The sequence below is a fragment of the Thamnophis sirtalis genome, unplaced genomic scaffold, assembly GCF_051295495.1.
Source record: "Thamnophis sirtalis isolate CommonGarterSnake01/CBP01778 unplaced genomic scaffold, rThaSir2_p1.2 scaffold_3, whole genome shotgun sequence".
In the NCBI taxonomy this organism is placed as follows: domain Eukaryota; kingdom Metazoa; phylum Chordata; class Lepidosauria; order Squamata; family Natricidae; genus Thamnophis; species Thamnophis sirtalis.
Window position 1 is genome coordinate 50,793,414 of NW_028261383.1, and position 24,674 is coordinate 50,818,087.

At 39.2% G+C, this 24,674-nt stretch overlaps 1 protein-coding gene across 1 annotated transcript in view; it reads right to left on the bottom strand.

Annotated features, from left to right (window-relative positions):
- The window catches only part of LOC106539210 (contactin-3), a 189,133-nt gene that overhangs the window by 14,084 nt on the left and 150,375 nt on the right, over nucleotides 1-24,674 (bottom strand). The window contains exons 10-16 of the mRNA XM_087708890.1: nucleotides 20,560-20,687; nucleotides 18,518-18,693; nucleotides 10,386-10,503; nucleotides 3,722-3,880; nucleotides 3,474-3,623; nucleotides 1,829-1,899; nucleotides 16-250 (exon numbers count right to left, since the gene is read on the bottom strand). Of these exons, the coding sequence (XP_087565016.1) occupies nucleotides 16-250; nucleotides 1,829-1,899; nucleotides 3,474-3,623; nucleotides 3,722-3,880; nucleotides 10,386-10,503; nucleotides 18,518-18,693; nucleotides 20,560-20,687 (1,037 nt within the window). The remainder of the gene's footprint in view (nucleotides 1-15; nucleotides 251-1,828; nucleotides 1,900-3,473; nucleotides 3,624-3,721; nucleotides 3,881-10,385; nucleotides 10,504-18,517; nucleotides 18,694-20,559; nucleotides 20,688-24,674) is intronic.

The following is a 24,674-nucleotide window of genomic DNA, read 5'->3' on the forward strand; positions in this document are numbered from 1 at the left end:
TATTCAGTAACTCACCCTCTTCAGCAGAATACACTGTGGCCACCGGACTAAATGGTCCCTCTCCTTTATTATTGTATACTCCAACCTTGACTTCATAGGGTGAAAATGGTAAGATGCTTTCATTCCTAAAGACATATCTTGGGGTGTCAGGTGATGTAACAACTGTCTGTATCCAGGTTGTAATCCCAAGAGGTCGGAAAGCAACTACATAACCAAATCCTTCACCATTCTGTAATTCTTCAGGAACTGGCTAAACACAGAGATGGCATGAAAATAAGATACTAAAATCATCATTAATCATCATCCTTGTAGAAATGTAACCTTTCAATTTGACAATGATTTGAGATCTCATAAAACCTCTATCAATCATTTTAATAGCATAGCTTTCTGAATGTAATAATTTTAGATTAGTAAAGGAAAAAATGACCTCCACCATATGAAAATTTAGAATACACTGAACTTCTACTTGTAAGCTTACTTATTTGGCAATAACTCCCAGGACATTTAGTGGCTCTTACTGCTAAGATAGTATATTAAATAAAGCTGAAAGACTGGCATCTAGGACCTTGAAGTCCATGGAATTTCATATAGATAGTTCTATGGGACTTACAGTATGTTTTCCAAGTTATTTTAGTTAAAGCTCCGAAGACTGCTCTGTTTGTTTTACAATGCCTTCAAATCTGTCAGAATTTTTTAAACCAGTTCTTTTAATGACAAAAAATATATCAAGTTAGTTAATAAAGTGCTTGATTTCAGGTTGACTGTTCACCTTGTCCTTTATTAAAACCTGAAATTAAATGTTGCATGCCTTTTCAATGAAGGTCAAAATGCAAGTACAAGATATACTGCATAAGCCTATCTAGTGATCATTGTCAACCAGTTATTAACCACCAGTAGTTAACTGGGTGCTATACAGAATATAAAACAGATTAGGCCTTTCTTTAACATAAAGTAGGAAGACGAAATACTAATATTAAACCAAATAGATATTTAATTACTGCTATGTAATAAATTCATATGTATTAAAAGGAAGATGAATAACATCTATTTCATTCCCAGAAAACCTGATAAAATAATAAAAATAATGTGAAAGACCCAAGACACTGTTGGATATGAAAAGAAATTACATAACTGTAATTACAAAATTATAAAAAAATGAAAAAAGGAGAGTAAGATGAAGGTTGTAACTAGTGAAATAAAACTGAAGCCTAAGTTCTATTGCCTAATGCTACCAGAGTAGCATTGCAATAAGCTTTAACTGTAAAAAGGCTATGGAGTTATTCATATGGTAGAAAGGTGGAGCATAATTCAAAGTATGGATGGGCGTATGAGTGAGTTATTCAGTTTAATGGAGGGCATTCCCACATGGTTTTTCTCATTACTCTAGAATAACCTCCAGTTGCTTATGCTATCTTTTGCTTTCAGGAGCTTTGCAAATGGAAAGATTATGGTTGGAGGTACCATTTTTCCTTCTTTCTCTGATTATGATATTAGCAAAACAACTGTGTGTATGTTTGGGTAGCTGTCTATGGCCAGTGGGGCTAAGGAAAATGGACCCAGGATTCTCCAGTTGGTCCTCCTATACAAATATGGATAAAACCATGGATAAAACTATGGAATGTTACATTAACTATGTAAATAAGTACATAAAAATTGTACCACAGTAAAATATCAAATGTTTAAAAAAAGAAACGGAATATGTACATAACAAGTCTAGGATATGATATGTATTTGTCAGTTACTCGCATTCATAGTTAAATAGGTTGGTATGGATGGGTACCTGTTAGTTAATTATGAATTAGGGGGGAGGAGGAGGAGGACTACTTACATCCCATGTTATGACCAATTCAGACCTGCTGCCTCCACCTCCACTTACTTCAGATGGTGGCACTTCTGGAACTGTGAAGAAGAAAAGCAACATTATATGTTATCGTATGATGATAACCTTGTTAAGGTCTGGGGTGAGGCAGCTGGACAATCATCTACTTCTGAACCTTTGAGCAATATTCAGTATCATAATGGTATATTGTTTCTCTGCTTACAGGAGTTGGGGATTAAAAGCACTTTTTCTAGTATTTCCTTAGTGGCTCATTTTGATTAGTGGTTATATCAATGTAGTGGGGTTTAGTTCCTCTCCTTTATGAAGCAGCTGGAAAAAAAACACTCATGCATTGGGAGTACAGGTAGTCCTTCACATATGACCAGTCATTTAATGACCAAAATTATGATGGCCCTGGCCCTTATGCTTTACAGTTTGTAAAGAATTTCTGGCACTGTCAAAAGTTATGTCACAGAAACAACCCTTGAAATGCAGTGACATATATGCATTTCAAGCAATTTGGAATTCCCTTGTCTTTATGCCCGATTACAGTATTCTGTGGTCACGTGACTGTGCAATTTGATGACTTTTTCGTCAGTTTCCAGCAAGAAAACTACACATTTGGAAGAATGCACTTACATTTACAACTGTGGCATCCACTTAATAACCACTTAATGACTGCTGCAAAAAATGTTGTAAATGTTGTTTACAAAATCAATGCTGGTTATGTGAGTGTCTCGACTTATGATCGTAATGACATATCTGGTTCCAACTGAGGTTGTAAGTCAAGGACTACCTACATTATTATGCTAGCCTGAAAAGTAGAGAGAGAATATATGTACACACATATATGACAAAACAGACTGTGTAAGACACACAAGCAGTATAGGCACTGCCAGTGTTAATATAAAAAATTCTAAAGAAAATCTTATTCTTATGCAATAAATCCCTGTATAACACTTCTGTTCCATAATCACACAAATTTACTTTATGTCCTTACACTTCGAAAATTGTAAAATAGGTTTTTTAAAAAAACTATTGTGAGCTAAGCTATGATCTTGTATCTACATTAATTTTATTTTTCTAAACTTTATAAAAAGAACTGCAATATAGAATATTTTTATTGTTCCCAGGTAGGTTTTTTTCTCTCCACTTTTAATATTCCAGAGCTAAACATCAAACAAGACTAATACTTAGTGACCTGTCTAGTAATCTCCCACCCTTGCTGACTGAAATTAGTTTCCCCTTACCTTGAGGGTTTAAGATACATTTGTTACACCTCATCTAAAGGTGTTCATTGGTGCCAAAAACAATGCATTAACTTTGCCAGCAGAAAGCTGTGCTAAAAAGATTCTCTTGTAGAAGGATTTTTTTTATTTAAAGGATAGTTGACTCTTGAGTTGACTGAATCTCAGTAGCATAGCAACACTACATTATTCAATCTTCTTTTTTGATTGTTTAAATGAATATAATTGCATACACTGTCAAAATATTAAATATTTGATAGATGCTGAATGACACATTATCCTCCCATCTCTTGAGCCAGGTCGGGCAGTGAGGTGGGAAAATATATTACAAGGGTTGCAAGCAATAAGACCCATTTTGCTAGGCTGAAATTATCAAATAAAACAAGCAAACAAAGAGACCCACTAACCTGCCTCTTCAGTTCTTACTTTTTCTGAGGGTAAACTAGGTTCTCCACCTCCAATTTTGTTGCTGGCAACTACACGGAATTCGTATTCAACCCAAGGGTTTAAATCTACTGCAGTAGCCATGAATGTTCTCCCATCAATGACATCAGGAACTGTCATAAAACATTTTGGAAGAAATTATGAATTTCTCTTCTCCCCCCCCCCCAAAAAAAAAAGTTATAAAATTTCTAAGGATAGCTATAAACTTTACCTGTTCTGGCTCTTTGCCAACCCACTGAAAATGGTGTTCTGGCTTGAACAGTGTAGCCAGTGATTGGACTGTGATTATCTAAGCCTTCATACCAAGAAATCTGAGCTGCTGTGGCTGTTATTTCATCCACTTTTACATGCTCTGGAGGTCCAGGTGAACCTAATGCAATAAGATAGCACATTTTAAAGTAGGTTGTGATCTTGCAAGTTAAAAATCATTACCACATAATACCAAATGATTTTTATTTTTCCATCACGGTAAATAAGAATAAATCAATATAGAAAGTAAAAAAAAAGATAGTTGTACGTTCAACCAAACCGTTGATTTGTTATTTTATAGTAATAAAAGGAAGCTGTAAAATAGGAATTCAATAAAAGGACAATAGATTTCTCTACCTTTAAATTGTGCCTTTTAATTTAGTCTTTAATATCCTGTCCTGAATCAGTCAATGTTTTGGGTCTGACAAGTTGCTATCTAAAGCAGTTTTGCTGTGAAGCTTAACACAATATCAGCACCATGGACAGCAATACAGCACTAGGGATTTGACTTTTCTTCTAGGAGAGGAGCGTCTTTGGGAGAAGAGCAGAGCAAATTAAAGGCCCACTAAAAACAATAATTTTCTATTGTTGGAAAGTTCATATTTAACACATTCTCCAACTCATGTTCTTCTTAGTATGTGTGTGTGTATATATATATATATATATATATATATATATATATGTGTGTGTGTGTGTGTGTGTGTGTGTGTGTGTGTGTGTGTGTGTGTGTGTTTATTTGTGCTGATAAATAATATATATATGTTATATTTATATGTTATATTTGTGCTGATAAATAAATAAAGGGAGACTAGTATAGATCTATTTCAAGCTATTTAGCTCTCATCAGCTAGCCACACCCTTGCTGGGAATCGAACCATATATATACACACACTAAATGGCTCTGTGTGTGTGTGTGTGTGTGTGTGTGTGTGTGTGTGTGTGTTTTCCAGCATAACTCTGGAATGCCTTGAGCAATTTCAACCAACTTGGTACACAGATGACTTACTCTCTGGAAACAAATACTGTGGGGGTAAGACACCCATAACATCCTTTGCAGTGTGTGTTCTGTTACAATACAGCATGCTGTGCCTTAAAATGGATTCTATTGTACAGCACAGTAGAGTTGCTATGGAAATGACTTCACAGTACTCCACAAAGGGCTCTCTGTGGTAAGGGGGAAAATCCAACATTAAAAATTATGTTTGGTTTGGATATTTCCCCCCTATAAATAAATACCCAGGCAACACGGGGTTATCAGCACTATAAATAGGGAGGGATCACTTTATATTTGTATTTTGAAACTTTTAAAAATATTTTATTGTCTATACTGGAAAACAGACTACAAATTATTGTAATGATAATGCCATTATCAGCCTAAGGTTGGGAATGGAGCCTATATTTTCAAATACTGCTTGATTCTGAACACTCATGTTTAAATAAGAAAGCTTGCAAAATTAATTCACACATGCAGGCAGTTTGATGGGGAAAATACTATTCTTACCTAAACACAAAGCACTGTGTCTGTAAGAAAGCAAGGCGTATCAAATGTGAAGATGACTGGCTTTTCATACAGGTCATTTCTGAAGATGCCCAATAGTTTTATAAATGCAATAGTCACTTCAATAATCACAAATGCTCTTATGGTTTGGGGAAATTATATTAAGAAATGTAAGCAGTACCAAGTCATACAAAATAATGTTGAATGTAAAATATTATGTGGTAACCTATAATGGATTTGCACTAGTATAAAATGCTAATGTGCCAGCTGGAAAGCAGCCTATTCACCAATCTTGTATTTAATTGTAATTTCCCTATCTATCAAAGAATGCCTGTAAGTATTATTTATGTAGCTGGGAACAGTGGAATGAATATGGATTGTGAGCACTAGTTCAAGGCAAATTTTTAATAGCAAGACTTCAGTCCTACAGAACCAATAAGTGCTGCTTTATCTGTAGAAAGACATTTAAAATATATAAGTACCTATAATTAAATTAATTTTTTTAGAATTCATTAATGTATTTAATTCACTATTAAGGAGAACTTGTCAGAGAAGCAGTTTGGGCTAATGGTTTGGCCCTGTTTTCCTTGGAATCTCTTTAGACTCTGTTGCTGACTTTATAGAGGGGTAGTTGGTTTGATATGGGGCGGTATAAGACCTGGCAGCTGGCCTTGCGGCCATTACCACAACCCCTCAATCTACCCCCTAGGCCTTTTTTACAGCACGGCCTCTCCTTTTCTCCCTGGCCTTCAGTTCGCTCTTACTTATACGGGACTTTACCATATGGTTCCTTACTCACGGCTACTGGACATTGGACATTGGACTCACGATCTAGTCCTGGTTGGTACGATCATTGCCGCCCGTTGTTGTTAAGAGACTCCATCTTAGCCCCTTTGGAGCTTCTATCCCAATACCATCTATACCATCTTTACCATCTTTTCCAACGCTGCCTTTTCCATCAACATTGGTTTCAACGCTACCTTTTTTACCAACATTGGTTTCCTGCCACTCTGGACTTTGACTGTCTGACTTCCCTCACCCATATATTTAGGGCCTGTGATCCTGTCTTTCTTAGCCCTGACTGTTACCATCACTATTATACTGGTTTTACCCCCAGAAGGAAATTTTGGACCTGGGCTGCGGGTGGACAGACGACGGCAGTATTGTGTGTTCGCACTGAACCCCCGCAGGACCTTTTGACCAACAAATTTGCAAAAGAAGAGAGGGGCAACAAGACACTCCCCCGTATATTCCATCTGAACTATAACTGGTCCCTAGCCACTTTAACTCCGAACATTAAGAGCCAATTTTGCCATCTGAACTCGCACCTTAAATTTTAATCAACTGCGCTACTATTTTAGTTTCTTTCTTTTCTTTCACCTTTCTCTTCTCTCTTTGTATGGGATATGCATGAGATACGTATGAGATGAATGAATGTCCCACTTTTTATTATTATATTGTTGTAATTTTCTGTGTTTTAATTCTTACGTGGGGACTGCTAGGGGGAGTGCATGAGTATGTGTGATTCGGAGGACCTGCCGGGAGATGCGGGGGCCATGGGGGTGGTTGAGGGGACCAGAGACACGGGAGAGGGTCGGGGTATTACGGTCGTAACAGGGAGGGGCAGATACGGCGGGGACTTTAGGGCAGGCCATTACCGGGGAAGGAGGGTTCGCTACATTACAGAGATCCCTCCTTCCGGCCCTATGAGTCCCACTCCGAGACCAGATGGCGCAAGTAATCAGGACCCTGGACTCAGGCTGTTGTCGCTAAATGCCAGGTCTGTGGTACACAAAGCTCCTCTCATCCGGGACTTAATTTTAGACGAGAGGGCAGACCTGGCATGTATTACTGAAACCTGGCTGGGCCCAGAGGGAGGAGTCCCCCTTGTAGAGCTGTGCCCAGAAGGATTTCAGAGGCTACACCAGCCGAGAGCCCAGGGAAGGGGTGGGGGTGTGGCCATTGTTATCCAGGAGTCGTTAGTTCCTCGTAGGGTCCCTGCTCCGGAGCTTGTCGGGTGTGAGTCTCTGCTGATAAAGTTGGACCTCAAGGGTCAAGTGGGTCTGCTGTTAACGTACCTGCCTCCCAACAGCGTTGCAGCAGCCCTCCCCTCGCTCCTCGAGTCGGTAGCCGAGCTGGCAATTGAGTTCCCTAGGTTGATGGTCCTGGGGGACTTTAATTTGCCGTTGCTCGGTGAAAACTCTGATGGGGCGCAGGAGTTCATGGCTTCCATGACAGCCATGGGCTTGACCCAAGTAATTCGGGGCCCAACCCATTCGGCGGGTCACATGCTCGACCTCGTATTCCTCTCGGAGCAGTGGATTTGTGATCTTGGTCTGAGGGGTAACGACATCATACCCCTGTCGTGGTCAGACCACTGCCTACTGAGGCTCGACTTCCGGAGACCAAACCCCCACTGTAGGGAGGAGGAACCGACCAGGTGGTTCCGCCCCAGGCGACTTATGGAACCGTTAAGGTTCCAGACAGAGCTTGGGGTCATTCCTGATACTTTCGCCCACAGTCCGGTAGAGACTCTGGTTGCTGCTTGGCACTCGGCAGCATCGGAGGCCCTCGACCGGATTGCGCCACTACGGCCCCTCCGAGGCGGCGGATCCCGGAGACCTCCTTGGTTCACCGAGGAACTCCGGGAGATGAAGCGCTGGAGGAGATGCCTAGAGCACCGATGGAGGTCCGATAAGTCCGAATCGAACCGAGCAATGGTAACCACCTGCACCAAGGAATACACCAGGGCACTTAGGGCAGCGAAAAGATCTCACATAGCCACCTTGGTTGCGTCCGCTGAGTCCCGCCCAGCCGCCCTGTTTAAGATAACCCGCTCCCTATTGAATAAAAGGGAAGCGGGGGAACCCTTGCAGGGCAGAGCTGAGGACTATGCCCAATTCTTAGCGGACAAAATTGCTCGGTTTCGGTCGGACTTGGACTCCATCCCCGCAGTTCCAGCCGAGGCACAGGAGGATCAAGTAGAACATCTCTGGGTTGAGTTTCAGGATGTTACCCCTGGGGATGTGGACAAGGCCATGAGGGCTGTAAGTGCCTCCACCTGCGTACTGGACCCGTGTCCCTCATGGCTGGTTACTAACAGCAGTGAGGTGACACGAGGCTGGATCCAGGCGGTTGTTACCGCCTCTCTTTGGGAGGGGAACTTCCCCGCCGCACTGAAAGCGGCGGTGGTGAGACCCCTCCTAAAGAAGCCATCTCTGGATCAAGCTGTTCTTAATAACTATCGCCCAGTCTCCAACCTTCCCTTCCTTGGGAAGGTTGTTGAGAAGGTGGTGGCCTTCCAGCTCCAACGGTCCTTGAAGGAAGCAAACTATCTCGACCCCTTCCAGTCAGGCTTCAGACCCGGTTACAGCACAGAAACCGCTTTGGTCGCATTGACCGATGATCTCTGGAGAGCCAGAGATGGAGGACATTCCTCCATCCTGGTCCTCCTTGACCTCTCAGCGGCTTTCGATACCATCGACCATGGTATCCTTCTGCGACGACTGCGGGAGGTGGGAGTGGGAGGCACCGTGTTGCGGTGGTTCTCCTCCTACCTCTCGGACAGGTCGCAGTCGGTGTTAGTGGGGGGGCAGAGATCGTCCCCTAGGCCCCTAACATATGGGGTGCCTCAGGGCTCGGTCTTATCCCCCCTACTATTCAACATCTACATGAAACCGCTGGGAGAGATCATCCGCAGGCACGGGATCAGATACCATCAATATGCGGACGATACCCAGTTGTATCTGTCCGCCCCGTGCCAACTCAATGAAGCGGCAGACGTGATGAGCCGAGGCCTTGAGGCCGTTATGGACTGGATGAGGGTTAACAAGCTTGTGCTCAACCCAGAAAAGACCGAGTGGCTGTTGTGTTTCCCTCCCAAAGATTCGATCAATATTCCATCACTCAGGCTGGGGGGTCAAATTTTATACCCCTCAGAGAGGGTTCGCAACTTGGGAGTCCTCCTGGACCCACAGCTATCGTTTGACCACCACCTGACGGCTGTGACCAGGGGGGCATTCGCCCAGGTTCGCCTGGTGCGCCAGTTGCGACCCTACCTGAATCGGGAGGCGCTCACAACAGTCACTCGGGCCCTTGTGACCTCTAGGCTGGAATACTGCAATGTGCTCTACATGGGGCTGCCCTTGAAGAGCATCCGGCGACTTCAGCTAGTACAGAACGCGGCCGCACGAGCGATTGTGGGTGCACCTCGGTTCACCCACATAACACCTATCCTCCGCGAGCTGCGCTGGCTACCTGTCGATCTCCGGATGCGCTTCAAGGTGCTATTAGTCACCCATAAAGCCCTGCATGGTAGTGGATCTGGGTACTTGAGAGACCGCCTCCTGCCAATTACCTCCCTGCGACCAATAAGATCACATAGATTGGGCCTCCTCCGTATTCCATCGGCCAGCCAGTGCCGGCTGGCAACTACAAGGAGGAGGGCCTTCTCAGTAGTAGCCCCGACCCTTTGGAACGAGCTCCCCGTGGAGATTCGTACCCTCTCTACCGTCCAGGCCTTCCGCACAGCCCTTAAGAACTGGCTAGCCCGTCAGGCCTGGGGACAAGGATAGTTGCCCCTCCCGAATGATGAATGTATGTTGCTTATTACTTTTATTATATGTGTCTATGTCATTGTTTGTGTTCTCCCTCCCTGATTTTATGTGAGCCGCCCTGAGTCCCCTCAGGGAAAAGGGCGGCCTACAAATGTTAATAAAATCTAAATCTAAAATCTAATGGTTAAGGCCAGGTTAGAAAGCAGGAGTGAGTCCAAGTCCTGCCTCAGGCATGAAAACCAGCTGGGTGACTTTGGGCTAGTTACGTTCTATTAGTTCAGCTCACTCACAGGGTTGTTGTTGTTGGGGGGAGGGGGGAAGGAGGAGGAAGAAGTGCTGGATATGTTTGCCTGGAGTTACTTGTAAAAATAATGAAGGCAGGACACAAATAAATAAAATAAACTGGCATTTCCACTAAAACAAATTGTAATTGCTTGCCTTCATTCACACAAATACATACAAAGTGGTACACGTTTGTAAAATATACTGTGATTAAGAGAGACTCATTCTCATGCTCTACTTGAAGAAATGAGATATAATACCTCCAAATGGTATTCCTTAAAAAAAGATACCTCGTACTATAAGATCTGCTGCAGATGATACACTATCCACTTCAGTCTTCACTGTACACACATATTTTCCACTGTGTTTCAGCTGAATATTCCTAATCATTAAGTCTCCAGATGCACTCTGTTGGGAGGAATAAAAAATGGTTTACAATTAGCTTCTATTGCAATATAATTGATCAGTTGCAAAACATTTTTTTCTCAGATAGAGAGTGGAGTAGAAAGCTGAGAACTGAAGCGGAAAGTAATACAGTGATAAGCAGTACGACAATGTAGTACTTCTGATTTTAAAGGTTAAAAAAGTTGTTTCGTATCTTTTCCTAAAATCTGTACTATTTTTTTAAAGGGGAAAATTGGAGAAACTGCAGCACAGTCATACTTGCACCTTAGATTGAGAAAGCTCATTTCAACAGTTTTAGAGAATCACCAGCTGGCTTTGCGTGGAAAGAAATACTCAGCTCCAAATGCTCCAAAACAAGATACCAAAGATAATTTGAAGCTTCTGTTTCTAATGAGAGAAAAGATGGAAGAGATACCTTAGGAAGCTCCTGTGGATATTCTGGGAACTTTCAATTGAATTAAGAACAAAAGGGGATGTGTATAGGGAATGGAAGACAGGTATAATCACCAAGGTATTATACCAGCAAAATGACTAACATCTGCAGAAAGAAGACTAAAGCACTGAAGCTAAAACCAATCAAAAAATGTTTCCCCACTCTATCAGTAATAAAAGAAAGAAAGAAAGGGGAAAGGATATACCCAATTCTAAAAAAGCAAAAAAAAGCAAAAAAACATAGGGGGACAGTCATGGAGAGGAATGCAAGTACTTTCAATTCCTATTTTGCTTTGAGGGAACTGCATCACAGCAGAATAACTAACAAAAATAGAAGCCAGCCAAAATAAGTAAAAAGATGCTAACTACATGAATTCCATTTTTATTTTCTATCTCTAATTACCATTCATACTTTATTTTGGCATGATCTATGAAGTCTGTATAAGATTTTATTCTAGGTTCTCACCACACCTATGTTTAGCTGTTTTACATTTTTTAAGGATGTGTAAGGCTTTCATCCTGTCTTTCTCTGGATCCCATGACAGGTTGTTTCAAAAGTGACTTTTTTCTTTCTTTCAAATTTTGGGATTTTTTTTCTTACCCTAAAAAACCCCCAATATCTCTCATTTCTTCCCATTGTTTCTCAGGTCCAGTGACGTGCGGTGAGGTTTATGGCTGGTGAGGCACTGACATACTGGTGGGTTTCAAATTTTTTTAAACTTGTGGACTTCAACTCCCAGAATTCCACAACCAGGCATGCTCAGTTCCAATTTAAAGCAACAGCATTTGTTTTTCTCTTTTGCAAAACAAGTTTCCTTCTTTCTTTTTCTTCTCCCTTCCCCTCTCTCCCTCTCTCCTCCCTCTCTCAAACACACACACAGATGTTGTTTTGGACTATGTCTTCTACCCCCTTCCCTCACTCACAAACACACAAACACACAAACACACACACACACACACAGAAAAGGTGGATTGGAGGGAGAGCACCAGCGAGAAGACCACAGGAGGAGGGGGGAAGCCAGTCAAAGAGCCATACTGGTGGAGCACACATATTTTCCCCCAGCCCCGGAAGGATCCAGCTCAGCTTCACTGATTACAAGTTTGAAAAGGCAACGTGGCTCTGCCTGCAATCAAACTACACTTGGGGAGGGAGAGCACAAGCGAGCCAGGGTTCTTCCCTCCAGCCTTTGCCCAAAGGCCCACACCAGGAGGATGAAGTTTGAATTCCTCCACCTCCCTCCAACCCACATGTACCTTTTCCAGCTGTTTCAGAGAAGATTTCAACTCTGCTCTTGCCTAGGGTCCTCTGAAGAAGCCCCGCCCAAATGAGCGCCCTCTACTATGAGGCAGGAGAATGGCGTGCCTCACCTATGTCAGGAATTTTTAGGCTTTTAACCCTTGCTTAACTCTGCTCGAGTAATCATAAAACTCCTAAAGTCAGACTAGATGAGGCACACTGTTCTCCAGCCTCATAGTAGAGGGCGCTTTTTAGAGGCTTTTTTAAACAGTTAAGCAAAGTCATCCATGGTGAGGCAGCAACTAGCTCAGCCTGACCTCAGCTCTCGCCTTTTTCCTTTCACATTTTTTTTTCATTTTCATGATGGGAGTGGTGAGGCTGTGCTTCCCCTGCCTCCCCTGACTGCACGTCACTGCTCAGGTCTCTTTCATACAAAGTTAAATGTACTAAATCTATTCCTTCCTATGATCTTATGATTAAATTATATATCATAGAATCGCAGAATCATAGATCTGAGGAAACTTGGAGATCTTCTAATCCAACTCCTGCTCAAGGCAGGAGTCCTTATACCAGTGATGGATAACCTTTTTGTCATGACATGCCAAAAGCTCCGCTCCCACTGCCTATGTGCACATGACCCTCAGTGCTCCTGGTGCGCATGTGCGTGTCACACCCCTGCACCATTTTGGGCCTAGTAGTCCTCCCTGCAGCCTCCTGGGACCAAAAACAGGCTGCAGAGGATGCGCTCCCATGCATGTATGCACATCTCCTGCATTAACCACACCCCCCCACATGCACAGCAGAGACCCAAAAATCAGCTGGCCAGGAGGCGGCACATACGCATGCGCGATATACGTGAGGTGGGCTGACGGCTCAAGTGCCCGTAGAGGGCTCATGCCACACATGCCATAGGTTCGCCATCACGGCTTTATACACATCCTTCATAAATGGTTGTCTAATATCAACCTCCAATGATGGAATAGCCATAATGTCAGGAAATAAGCTGTTCCACTGACTAATTGTTCTTACTGGCAGAGAATTGCTCCTTATTTCCAGGTTGGAGATCTCCTGGAAATGTGGTACTCCAGAGTGTTATACTCCCCAGTCTTTATATTTCTATGATTGAAATTGTCCTATAATTTGAAATTCATCTTTCTCCAACTTTTTATTGTAATAAGCAATTAGCAGTGAGCGGTGGATGTGTTACACTTCTAGATTACCTCCTGCAATCTGTCACAGAATTATTCAGCCTTTAACCACTACATCTATAATCATAGCATACAATTGTACAACACTTCTAAATGAATTACCCACCAATTTTAGAAATATGATTCTGTTACTTATGAACTATGGAGAAAAACTTACTTAGCAATGTCAATTTTATGACTGCTATTCCATACCTTAACAAGATCTCATATCCTTCATAGTAACCATCCGATTTAATGCATCCCATTCCTATTCATTTCATTTCTGCTTTGTCAGCTTCAGTTTCTCCCTCAGTCTACCCTTCCCTTCCCATTTCAATATTGGCATCATTATTGACTGTAATACCTTCTGACCTGAGAACCAACATTTGGCATTCAAAATTGTTTGCCTGTTTCAGCTATCTCCATAATTTGTTTTCTTGAAAACAATTCTGAAATGGTTTCCCACTGCCTTCTTTTGAGTATCCCACTGCAGATAACATTTTATTTCAGTTCTCTTCTGACCTTATCAGCAAAGTGACTAACCATAAACCCACCTTTATTGCTCTAAGGATCATTAAAGCTATTGATCAATCTGTCAAAGGTCTAAGGAGAAAAAAGATACTCCAGCATCTATGATTTGCCTTGAGGAGATTTAGCTCCTAGTTAATGAAAATAGATTCAGTTATGAGGAAATGACTCCTTTTCAGCTCAGGAAATGCTTCTTCATTTATTTTCAAAAAAATAATATTTGATCTGCCACCTGATTATGTTATTATTATATTGTTATGATAATTGACTATTCGCATAAAAGAGTCCAAATGTCCCCTAAGAGCTTTAATTTTATTAGAAGTTTCTGGTATGTTTCTCATTCATGTTAGGGCTCTGCATTTTAGTGCCTAAGATTAATTTAAACTGGAGATCCCAGGAAATGAATTTAGGACTTTCTGCAAAGAGAAAATAGGGTCCATCACTATCATAGTTCCAGGACTTAATCTTGAATATCTACTGTAGTATCATTTGGCATTAAACTATTGAGTTTTAAACCAAAATTAACGTTAGCATTATTAAGGTTGTTATATCTACATTTTTTAAAAGTAGAAATTATCTGATCACATTTTAATCCCTTGTTGATTAATATATTAATTTTTCATAATTCAAGGTATACTCTGGGAAAGCAATTCATGTTATCTTGATGAACAGCAATTAATTAAAAAAATGGTTTTAATCTCAAGTGAGAATCATAACTAAAATAACAACAATTGCCTCTGCTTTTTTTCTGATTTTCATGCCAAGTATTGAGGTAATTCATGCTACCACATAGTCCCTTACTTTTAAAACAAGAAAGAGAGCTTTGATTGGAATATAGAATAAAACTGCTCTGCTGCAGAATTGTTGCAAGAAACATAACTGTAACCTGAAAGGAAATGGTATTGTCTGGCAGTATTGCCTCGAGCAATTAACATCTAAAATGCAATTATATTTATATATGTATTTTGCTAGTAACTTTTGGAATAAATCAAATTTTGCTTTTTGAAAATGGAGATTATTGGAGAAAATAAATTGTACACTCAAATTGTAACACAGATATAGGTAATATTGAACTGGACAAATTCAAATTAGGAATGATTGTTAAATGAATGGTAATAAGTTGAGGACTGTCTGTGTTTTCAAACCTTGGCTTGTGTACTAGGGATTTATATAAGTGATACCACTTTCCTCATTTCATAATGTCCATGAAAATGTTCTCTCAGATTGTTTGAATTATTGACTTCATTTAAAAAAGTGTTTTCCAGTTTGCAATCATATTTCATGTTCTGTTTTATTTTTAAAGGGGACACTAGGATTAATCTTATTTTCTTATGTGCAGTTTAATTTACTTCATATATTCATACTGTTTATCACCAGGAAATATACATCATTCAGTTTGAATGTTTTAAACCTTAAATTATATCTTCAATATAAAATATCTTCAGCCAAACTGTTGACTTTGCATTTGTTTGTCTTAACTGAATGGATATGATTGGCTATTCCTTTATGGAAGCAAAGCAAATAAATAAATAAATGAAGACTACATTCTTTTTTATTATATAAAAAATTGAAGTGTTTGGAATCAAAGCATATAGATTCTCACATTAAATAAGAAATGGCAATATAAAAAAATCCTCAAAACAGAAAATACAGTGTGTATGTGTGTAAACATGGGGTGTATATATCTCCCATATTTAGTATCTCTTTCAGTGACCTATTCAGTAAAATTAATCTTGTTCTAAATATTCAAAATATGAACTAAGTAGTGGGACTGTCAAAGAGAATAATTTTTAAAGGCCTGAGTATTTTTGATGCAAATAGAAAAATCCATACATGTATAAATCCATACCATATACTCTGTGTGTGTGTGTGTGTGTGTGTGTGTGTATACACAGGGGTTGTGACACTATACACACACACACACACACACACACACACACACATATACATACATACATACATACACACACACACACGCAGGCATACATACATACATACATACATACATATATATATTCTGACCCCCTCCTCCGTCCAGTAACAAATGCCGAGACAAGCTTAGCTGGAATGCCACAACACTTTATTAGCAGGATTATAAATCTTGGTGGCTGAAAGCCCAAACACGAAGGAACAGATAAAGAACCTTAGCCACACAGCAACCCAGACTGCGACAGATACAGATAACAGCTTCTCCAGCGTTGATAATTAAGTTGAATCCTGCAACCAGCCTCCTCACAAAGTCACTCCTTATATACTGTCTTGGGAGGAGCCTAATTACAACCACCTGAGTCAAATTATCTTCTGTATCTGCGTAGTTGTTCTCTACGTCTATCTGCCCGCCGTTGCTGGGCGTCCAGGACCAACTCCCTTGTCTCCTCCCCACTTCTCCAAGGCCTGACGTCAGGAGCACATTCCCTTTGGCTTTCACCACTGCTCCATGCCTCAGGCGCCTCCTGGTGGCCAACCAGCCTCTCTGATCCCTGCTTGGAGTCGGCTCAGTGGCTAAGCTTGTCGATCAGAAAGGTGAGCAGTTTAGCGGTTCAAATCTCTAGCACTGTGTAACGAGTGAGCTACCATTACTTGTCCCTAGAGTCAGGAACGACTACCGTTTCCCCCCAAAATAAGACAGGGTCTTATTTTCTTTCTACCTCCAAAATAAGTGCTTGGCCTTATTTTTTGGGGGGTCATTATTTTTGAGGTGCAGGAGGTAGTGAGCGTGATCACCTCATGGCTGCTGATGTGTTGCAATATTTTCAGGGAGGGCTTATTTTTTGAGGAGGGCTTATTTTAGCACATGTGCTCAAAAGCCCGATTGGGCTTATTACCCGGGAAGGTCTTATTTTCAGGGAAACAGGGTAGCACATATGTGCAAGGGGAACCTTTACCGTTATCTATAGTACTGGTGGTTCTTGACATATGACAAGGATCAGAAAACTTGTTGTTAAATGCTGCGATTGTGAAGTGAGGTACCACATGATACCTTACATTTGATTTTGTAATCTATTTTAACACCATGGTTATTAAATCATCTGCAATCATTAAGCAAGATATCAAATCACCACAACTTGCTATCTCTCCCTGTTTCACCACTGACTTTCCTTGGGGAGTTGGGAAGAGCATAACTGGTGATCACGTTTCTGCAGAATGCTGCAACCATTGTAAATGCAACCTGGTTGAACACATCACTGTAGAGATGATGAGACGGTTGTTAACTATGAGGATTAGTCACACACCAATTTTTTTCAGCACTGTTCGTAACTTTGAATGGTCAGTAAGCAAGGACTACCCATACTAATAATTCACCATATCGCTAAAATCAGTGCAATTCATGTATATCAATCTTGAATGCTATGAAAACAGAGAAAGAAAGCTCTGAAACTGTCAATGTTTTATGTAGTTTTGGCAGCAGAAGTGATTTTATTCAGTTTCAGCTGGCAAATTAGATCTCTGCTATTGTGGGTAGTTTACAGTGACAGGAAGAGCAGGTTGGTGACCCATAGAACACAAATTGTCAACAGGCTGGGTGGAATTAAATAAGCAACAGCATTATACTACTGATATCTGCACAATTTCAGCTGATATCAGTCTTTCTCAAATCATAATTGCAATGTTAATAATTCAGGGAATATTGGTAGTTACCTAGCATAATCTGAATTTATACTGTTGCACTGTATGGAAATTAGTCAATGGTTTGTAATCCATCATTTCTAAGACTTTTACCATCCAAAATCTAAACAAACAATAAATAATAGTAATACTTAAAAGCAGCAAACTTTGAAAACCCACAAGGCAATTTTAAAAACTTCATGGAAATAAAAAGTACTTTAAGTTGAAACAAAGGAACAAGAGGCGATAGCTAAAAAACTATTAGAGTTATGGAAATACAAAATGTTTGCCTATTTGAAAATGAAACATCATTGGTAATGTGCACAGCTCTCCTGAAAGTTATTTGGGGCTGTAACCAAAATGTAACCATATTGAGCAAAACTTCAAGAACGCCTATCAAGCTATTCAGAATAGAAGATATAACCATTTGTTTAGTGACTGTTCAAAGGCACTGAAAAAGTGACATGACCACTTTTCACACTTATGCCTCTTGCAGTATCTCTGTGGTCATGTGATTAAAATTTGAATACTTGGCAATTGGTTTATATGCCTAATAGTTGCAGTGTCCTGGGGTCATGTGATTACCTTTTGCAATTTTGGGCTCAAATGTGGTGATAAGTGAAGGACTGCCTGTATAAAATAAGTTCCATGCTATCATAATTTATTTAACCACAAAACTATAGTCTTAATGCTAGTTATAGGAGCAATGGTGGCTAACAGGCAAATTCTGTTCACAGTCTAGAGTTCAATCCTGATGGGCTCTAGATTGACTCAGACTTCCAACCTTCCAAGGTAGGTAAAATGAATATCCAAATTGTTGGGAGCAATATGCTAATTCTGTAAACTGTTTAGAGGGGGTTATAAACTACTATGAAGTGGTATACATATAAGTTTAAGTGCTATTTCTATTCCTATAGACAACAGAATACAATTTAAAGAGGAATTTAATTGGGTTGCTTTTGTTTTGTTTTTTCACGATTCTAGGTCTAATAATAAAGTAAATTTACACAATTACATTATAACTTACCCCACCTACTCTCTCAAAATGGGATGCATCTTTTCTGAAGTCAGTCAATGCACTGTTAAAATACCATGTGAAACTTATATCCAGGAGTGGGTCATGCTGAACTTGGCAGGGTAAAATTATACTTTCTCCTACAGTCACGTCCATATTTGATGGTGCCAATGTTATCCGGGTTGGATCTGCAAAGAACATAAAGAGTCAGTTCTAGCTTCTTGTGCTACATTCCTTGTGTTACATTCATGATGCTTTTTAAATCAATGTTCTATTCCATTAAAAATACACTGAAGAAACTGTGTCAACTCAAAGCTATCTATTTTCCAAACTCAATCTATAGTCCAGAAATATGAACAAGAAAAATAAATTAATAAAGTTGTAATCATGCTATATTTGCAAAAACTGAACTTAAAATTTTTCAGATTTTTTTTAAAAATAAACCAGATACAGTTTGATAACTTCTGTCCAGTAATCCTTTAGAGAAAATCATGTAGAAAGATTCAGTAGGTTTTTTTGTATGTATGCTATTGGGTGGTTGGTTTCGTGTTACATAACACTGTTATTGAAGCAATCATACTTTGTAAACATGTGCTTTTTGGTTACCACAAAGTGTGAACACCAGTATGGCTTAACTCAGAAATGCTTAACCCGATAGACAGATCCAAGCCTCATCAGTTTTCCTACAATATGATAAATATTACAATATGATGGCATTTGTTTGCCACTTGGATCCATATGATGTAAGGAGAAGATAATATTCTTCCTCCTGTTTGTAATTTTTTTTTTGAGGGAGGAAGGTTAATATGAGGTGTAAGAAGCAAAAATGAAACTAGTTTGTGTTGTCCCTCAAATTCCATGGGGAAAATGGTCAAACAATAGTGAGCTGACAATAATTTTATTGTGTAAAAATTGTTCCTGGCCCCTCTAGGCCTGCTACAGGCATCACAAAAAGGATGCTGATAGTGCACGAAATTTGCAACCTGCAGGTTGCCCATTAATGTAGAAGAGAACTAAAACAACTCTAAGTTATTTTGGATTTTTTTAAAAAAAATCATTATTGATCTATTATTTTAATATGCAAATTAAATAAACTGGCTTTTCAAAAAGAATGACCCAAGTTACAGGTATTTCTTCCCGAGGTACTTATAATGAGGAACATCGATTCAAAATGGTGGGTACAATTGGGAAATCAATTTTCTACATACAAAGTACTATATATCAGAAGTCCCCAAACCCTGGAACCTAGCCCACTACCAGCACTTGAGCCATTTGGAACCAGGCCACGGAAGTGGGGAGCAAGCTCGCACATGCATCCCCCCTTGTGTGAGATATGCGTGCATGTTTGTTGTCGCTCGTGTGGAACCATCCCCTCACACCCACGCTGCTGGTTCACTAAGCGGGAAAGGTTGGGGAAGTCTACTATACATTTTTTTTTTAAAGTTGGGGCTTTGTGTGTCTGTGTCCACCATTTTGACATTGTTGTAGCAGGTTTCCTCTTTTATTTGTAGACAAATTTATATTTCATTTTCTTCAGTAAACTGAAAAGGTTCTGTGAATGATTTTCCTTGCTCCCTCTTGCTGCACTGTATTTTCTAATTGTGTACAACATCTTTTCTTTGCCAAAACTGCTATATTATTGACTACCATTCTCTGTTGACTGATAGATCAAGAAAATCCTGTCTTTTGAACCTTTACTGGAACATTCCATGGCTATAAATAAAAGATCATTCCCTGTTTTTTTCCATTTCATTTCTTCAGATTTGGGAGGGGAGATCCATGACTACCTCTCAGAATATTAACATTTGATGGCATATCTTAACCTCTCATGCTTTTCTGCTTTTAATAGATATTTCCAGAGGCTTAATGGCTATTCTATGCAGTTCTGAACCTTTGAAAAATTGTATAGTGTGGCATTCATAGCAATTTAGAAAGATCTCAAATTACGTATTTCATTTGAATTATAAGATGAACATTCAAAATCAAAATATCTCTTTCACACATTACTCAATTCATATAATTTTCAAGTAAAACCCTATTAGCCATCTAATTACCTGTTACTAATAAAGTAGCTGAGCTACTAGCTTTTCCAAACTTGTTTTCTGCCAGGCAGGTATAACTTCCAGCATCTGATTTACTCACATTAGCTATTTGGAAGCTTCCATCTTTTAAGAATGATATTCTAAAAATAAAAGATGTAGAAAAAATAATGTTATATGTTGGGAGATGAGTGTGTGTCTATAACTTAGAGTTTAAACAATTAAAATATTTATGAATAGTTCTAACAATTCTAATATGTCTCTGTATCTTAGATGACAGAGTATGTTCCATACTATATTCATTACATAATATATTTGCTTGGGAAGTTCTCTCTAAATTTCCACACTTTAGTGTGAATGAAAGCAGACCTTCTGAAAATATGCAACTACTTATTGTATTATGGGGGATGCCCTTTCCAGAAAGCAATATGGAATGGAAGATTATAGCTTCCCCAACATGATTAGAATGTATCTTTTTCCTCCAAAGAAACCAATAAGATGTGGATTTCTTTTTTTCATTTACAATTTTTGTCAAGCTATGAGAAGGGCAAAAGGCAGGTTTGGAGTGTTTTAACAAGGACTGTCTACGGTACTGTGCAGCTGAAATTAACTTAAACAGAAACAGATTCATACAAGACTCAAAGTAGCTTTCCCAAAGTAGTTGCAGCTGCACTGTGCCTCCAAGGAGCAGAACCAGAGTATGGAGTATTGGAGTATCAAACCTAATCCGAATATGTAACTATCCTTCCCATATTTTACAAGCTGTTCCTTTGACCTTTGCAAGCACTACTAAGAATGAGACCGCATAAGCATTATTAAAAATATGAAAGCAGGAATTGTCTGAAGAATAAAGGCTGCACTTCTCATGCGCTGTGGTCCTCTTTCCATGACAGAAGAATAGCTCAACCAGCCTGCTACTTCCCCATTCATATCTTATGATTATGATTCATACGAAAGCAACATACCAAAAGTAATTGAAAAATATCATTAGTACATTCTGCAATCATGTTACATTTTTACAACTTTAGAATTAGAAAGTTCTTCAAACTTTATTTGGTCTCTGCTGGCTCATTAATAGACTGTTCTTCATTGTATAATCACAGCTTCTAGTTTAAAAAGGCAAGTTAAATAAGGGATATATGCATCAGGTGGGTTGTTTTTTTTTTACTCTTTCAGCCATCATCAAAAGCCAAGCTGATTATTTTTGAAAATTTAATTCTGCTCCAGAGGAAATGTTATAGTATAAATTTCACTTATTCTGGAGCAGCTTCAGAAATTGAGAATTCCTGTTTTTTTTTACTTTTGGATCTTCTCCTTACCTGCAAAACCCAAAGCACCCTAGTTCTTCCCATTGAATGATGACTGACTTGTTACTTCCTCAGCTTACTTTCCTTTCTTTTTCCTCACTGAAAAACTGAAATGTGTCAAGGTGAAAACTGAGGTAGAGAGAGCACTCTGCCAGCTATTTTCTGCTCTAGTACTCTCTTAGTGATTGGCTGGAGCAGGGATGTGAAACTCAATTTCATTGAAGGCTGCATCAGGGTTGTGTTTGACCTTGGGGTCGAGGTGGATGTGGCCAGCTTGACATCACTTGTGTTGGGGGTGTGTGTGCCTGTGGTGGCCTGAGTGCTCTGCCAGTGAAAACGGGCTCCCAAGCTCCATTTTCTGCCCTGATGGCCTCCAGCAACCTTCTGCCAGCAAAACTGGAGTTTGGGAACACACACCCCCAAGCTCCATTTTCGCTGACAGAGGGCTGCAAGAAGCTGTCACAGCTGAAAACAGCCTGAGAGGGCCGCATATGGCCCTCCTGAACTCCGTTTTCACTGGCAGAGGTACAGTGCAACAGTAATTTGCTGTTTCCAGGGCAGGCCCACAGTCCAGATCTAAGCACCCCATAAACCGGATCCGGCCCGTGGGCCTTGAGTTTGACACCCCTGGGCTAGAGGGAGCATTGGCCCACAAAGGAGCGGGAAAAAGGGGACTCTTGTAAGGTGCTACAAAGCATAAATGAACATTATGATGATGAGGGAAAAAGCTGATGAGGGAAAAATTGATGAGAGAAAAGACAGTGGATGTGTATAAGGACTTTTTATATAGGAATCTGGAAGCAATGTTTTATTTTTTTCCCCTAGGCATGGATTGGGGAACTGGATGCTGAAGAATTAAGCCAGAATAATGTAAAATGAGTGGTGAATTAAACAGATGGACACAGTTGATCCAAGGTTTATCAACTTTGTTCTTCTGAAAAATTGGTTACTGTCATTTCACATTCCATGCAAGCTGTTTTATGTCTCAAATTATATGAGGTCTGTTTCTTTGCTTCTTCTCCTTCCAAGTGAAGCTTCTGATTTGATTTCTAATCCAACACATCAATTAACATTTTATAAAATAGGAAAACTTGCTTTGAGAAAGAGATCTATGACACCCATCTTTGCTTTGGTGCAAAATCAGTCTCTGCCCTCAAGGACACTTTGGAAAACAGATTATAAAACAGAACTGAAACATGACTGAAGTTGCCATGTGCATGTTATGATTTCATTGGTAGAGTAAGCAATAATGAAAGAGGAGAAAATCATCCAAATGTTATTCAATAAGCTTGTTTTATAATCTCATATTGTTTTTAGATATTTCTACAGATATACATACACTACCTTTCTAAATCAATAAAAAACTATCTTTGCAGCTCCAATTGATTTTGCAACAGAAAAAAGGATTACCATATTAAAGCAATGTATATTATCTAATTATAATAAACAAATTATCAAACAGTCTGACATATAAATGAACCATATTAATAATATTGATAATAATGGATCATGTCAGCTCAAAACTACATGTGTCTCAGAACTACTTTCTAAAATGACACGAAACAAATTGATACCATTAAAAAAAACATTATAAGAAACAAAGTAAAAGCATCATTACCAAAACAGGCCAATGCATACACCAAAGAAACAATAACATGTCAAAACAGTAGACACTTTTACAAAAAGATTGAGTACTGAGGAAAAAAAAGCACATAGATTGTTTAATAACAAGCCCTTTTCAAAATGACTGGCTCCATTAAAATAGCCTATCTTTTAAACTGAATATTGAAAATGGAAACATTGCAGCTTCCTCCATTTTAATGTTGTCAAATTATAGCTATGACTTATTTATTAAAATATCAATTTCATTGTTTTAGCATCACATATGGATTTTGAGTACTCTTCGACATTGATTAAAACTGCAATAAGTGCTTAATATTGGCTTCAATAATTATCTAACTGATAATATAAAAGAAAAATAAATATATTTTTCTACATTGACCCCTATTAAGTTATTCTCCCTCAAGTGAAGAGTTTTTTGAAATGGTCTGTCAAAAGCTCTGTAAAAGGAATTAGTTAGAGTGACTAACACAAAATGACACAGAGGGTTCTAATCCAATTTAACTATGTCACAATATTTATAATCCCACCTATAATTGTTTTAAATGGAGATTGAAAACTTTGCATTTTATATAAAAGCATAAACCTCAGATCATGTTTTATATGTATGTGTGTCCACACATAATTTAAATATTTTTATGCAGGTGAAATTGATAAGGCTTTGCCCTGAAAAACATATAAAGAATAAAACAAGGAAACTTTACATTAATATTACATATATTCCATTTTTCCAAACTCCATAAAGATGTAAAGTAGCTAAAGGTTTTCTGGATGAAACTAGAAATGCAGCAATAGTTTCTCTGACCTGATATAAACAAAACAAAATTGCAGTAGGACTTTACTTTTTTTAAAAAAAAATCCTTATTTATCAACACTTTTACTGTATATAGAAACAAAGCCAAATATATTGACTGATCATATGTGTAAGCTGAGAATGGCCTATCTCTTGTAGTGTATAAGCTTAGAAATGGTCCAACCCCTAATATTCTGGATTATTACAAGTTGGCTGCATTCTCATGTGTTTATGAAGGATATGGCTATAGAAAATAATGGGTACTTGGAACAATCTTTTTTTCCTTGCTTTTTGCCCCAGGTTCACAGGAAGTAGCCTTTCTGGCAGTCTATGTTTATTGCTGCCCATCATTCATCTAACAGAGTAAAGTGCCAGAGAAATGGGCCTGAGTAAATCCAGAAATAGCACTC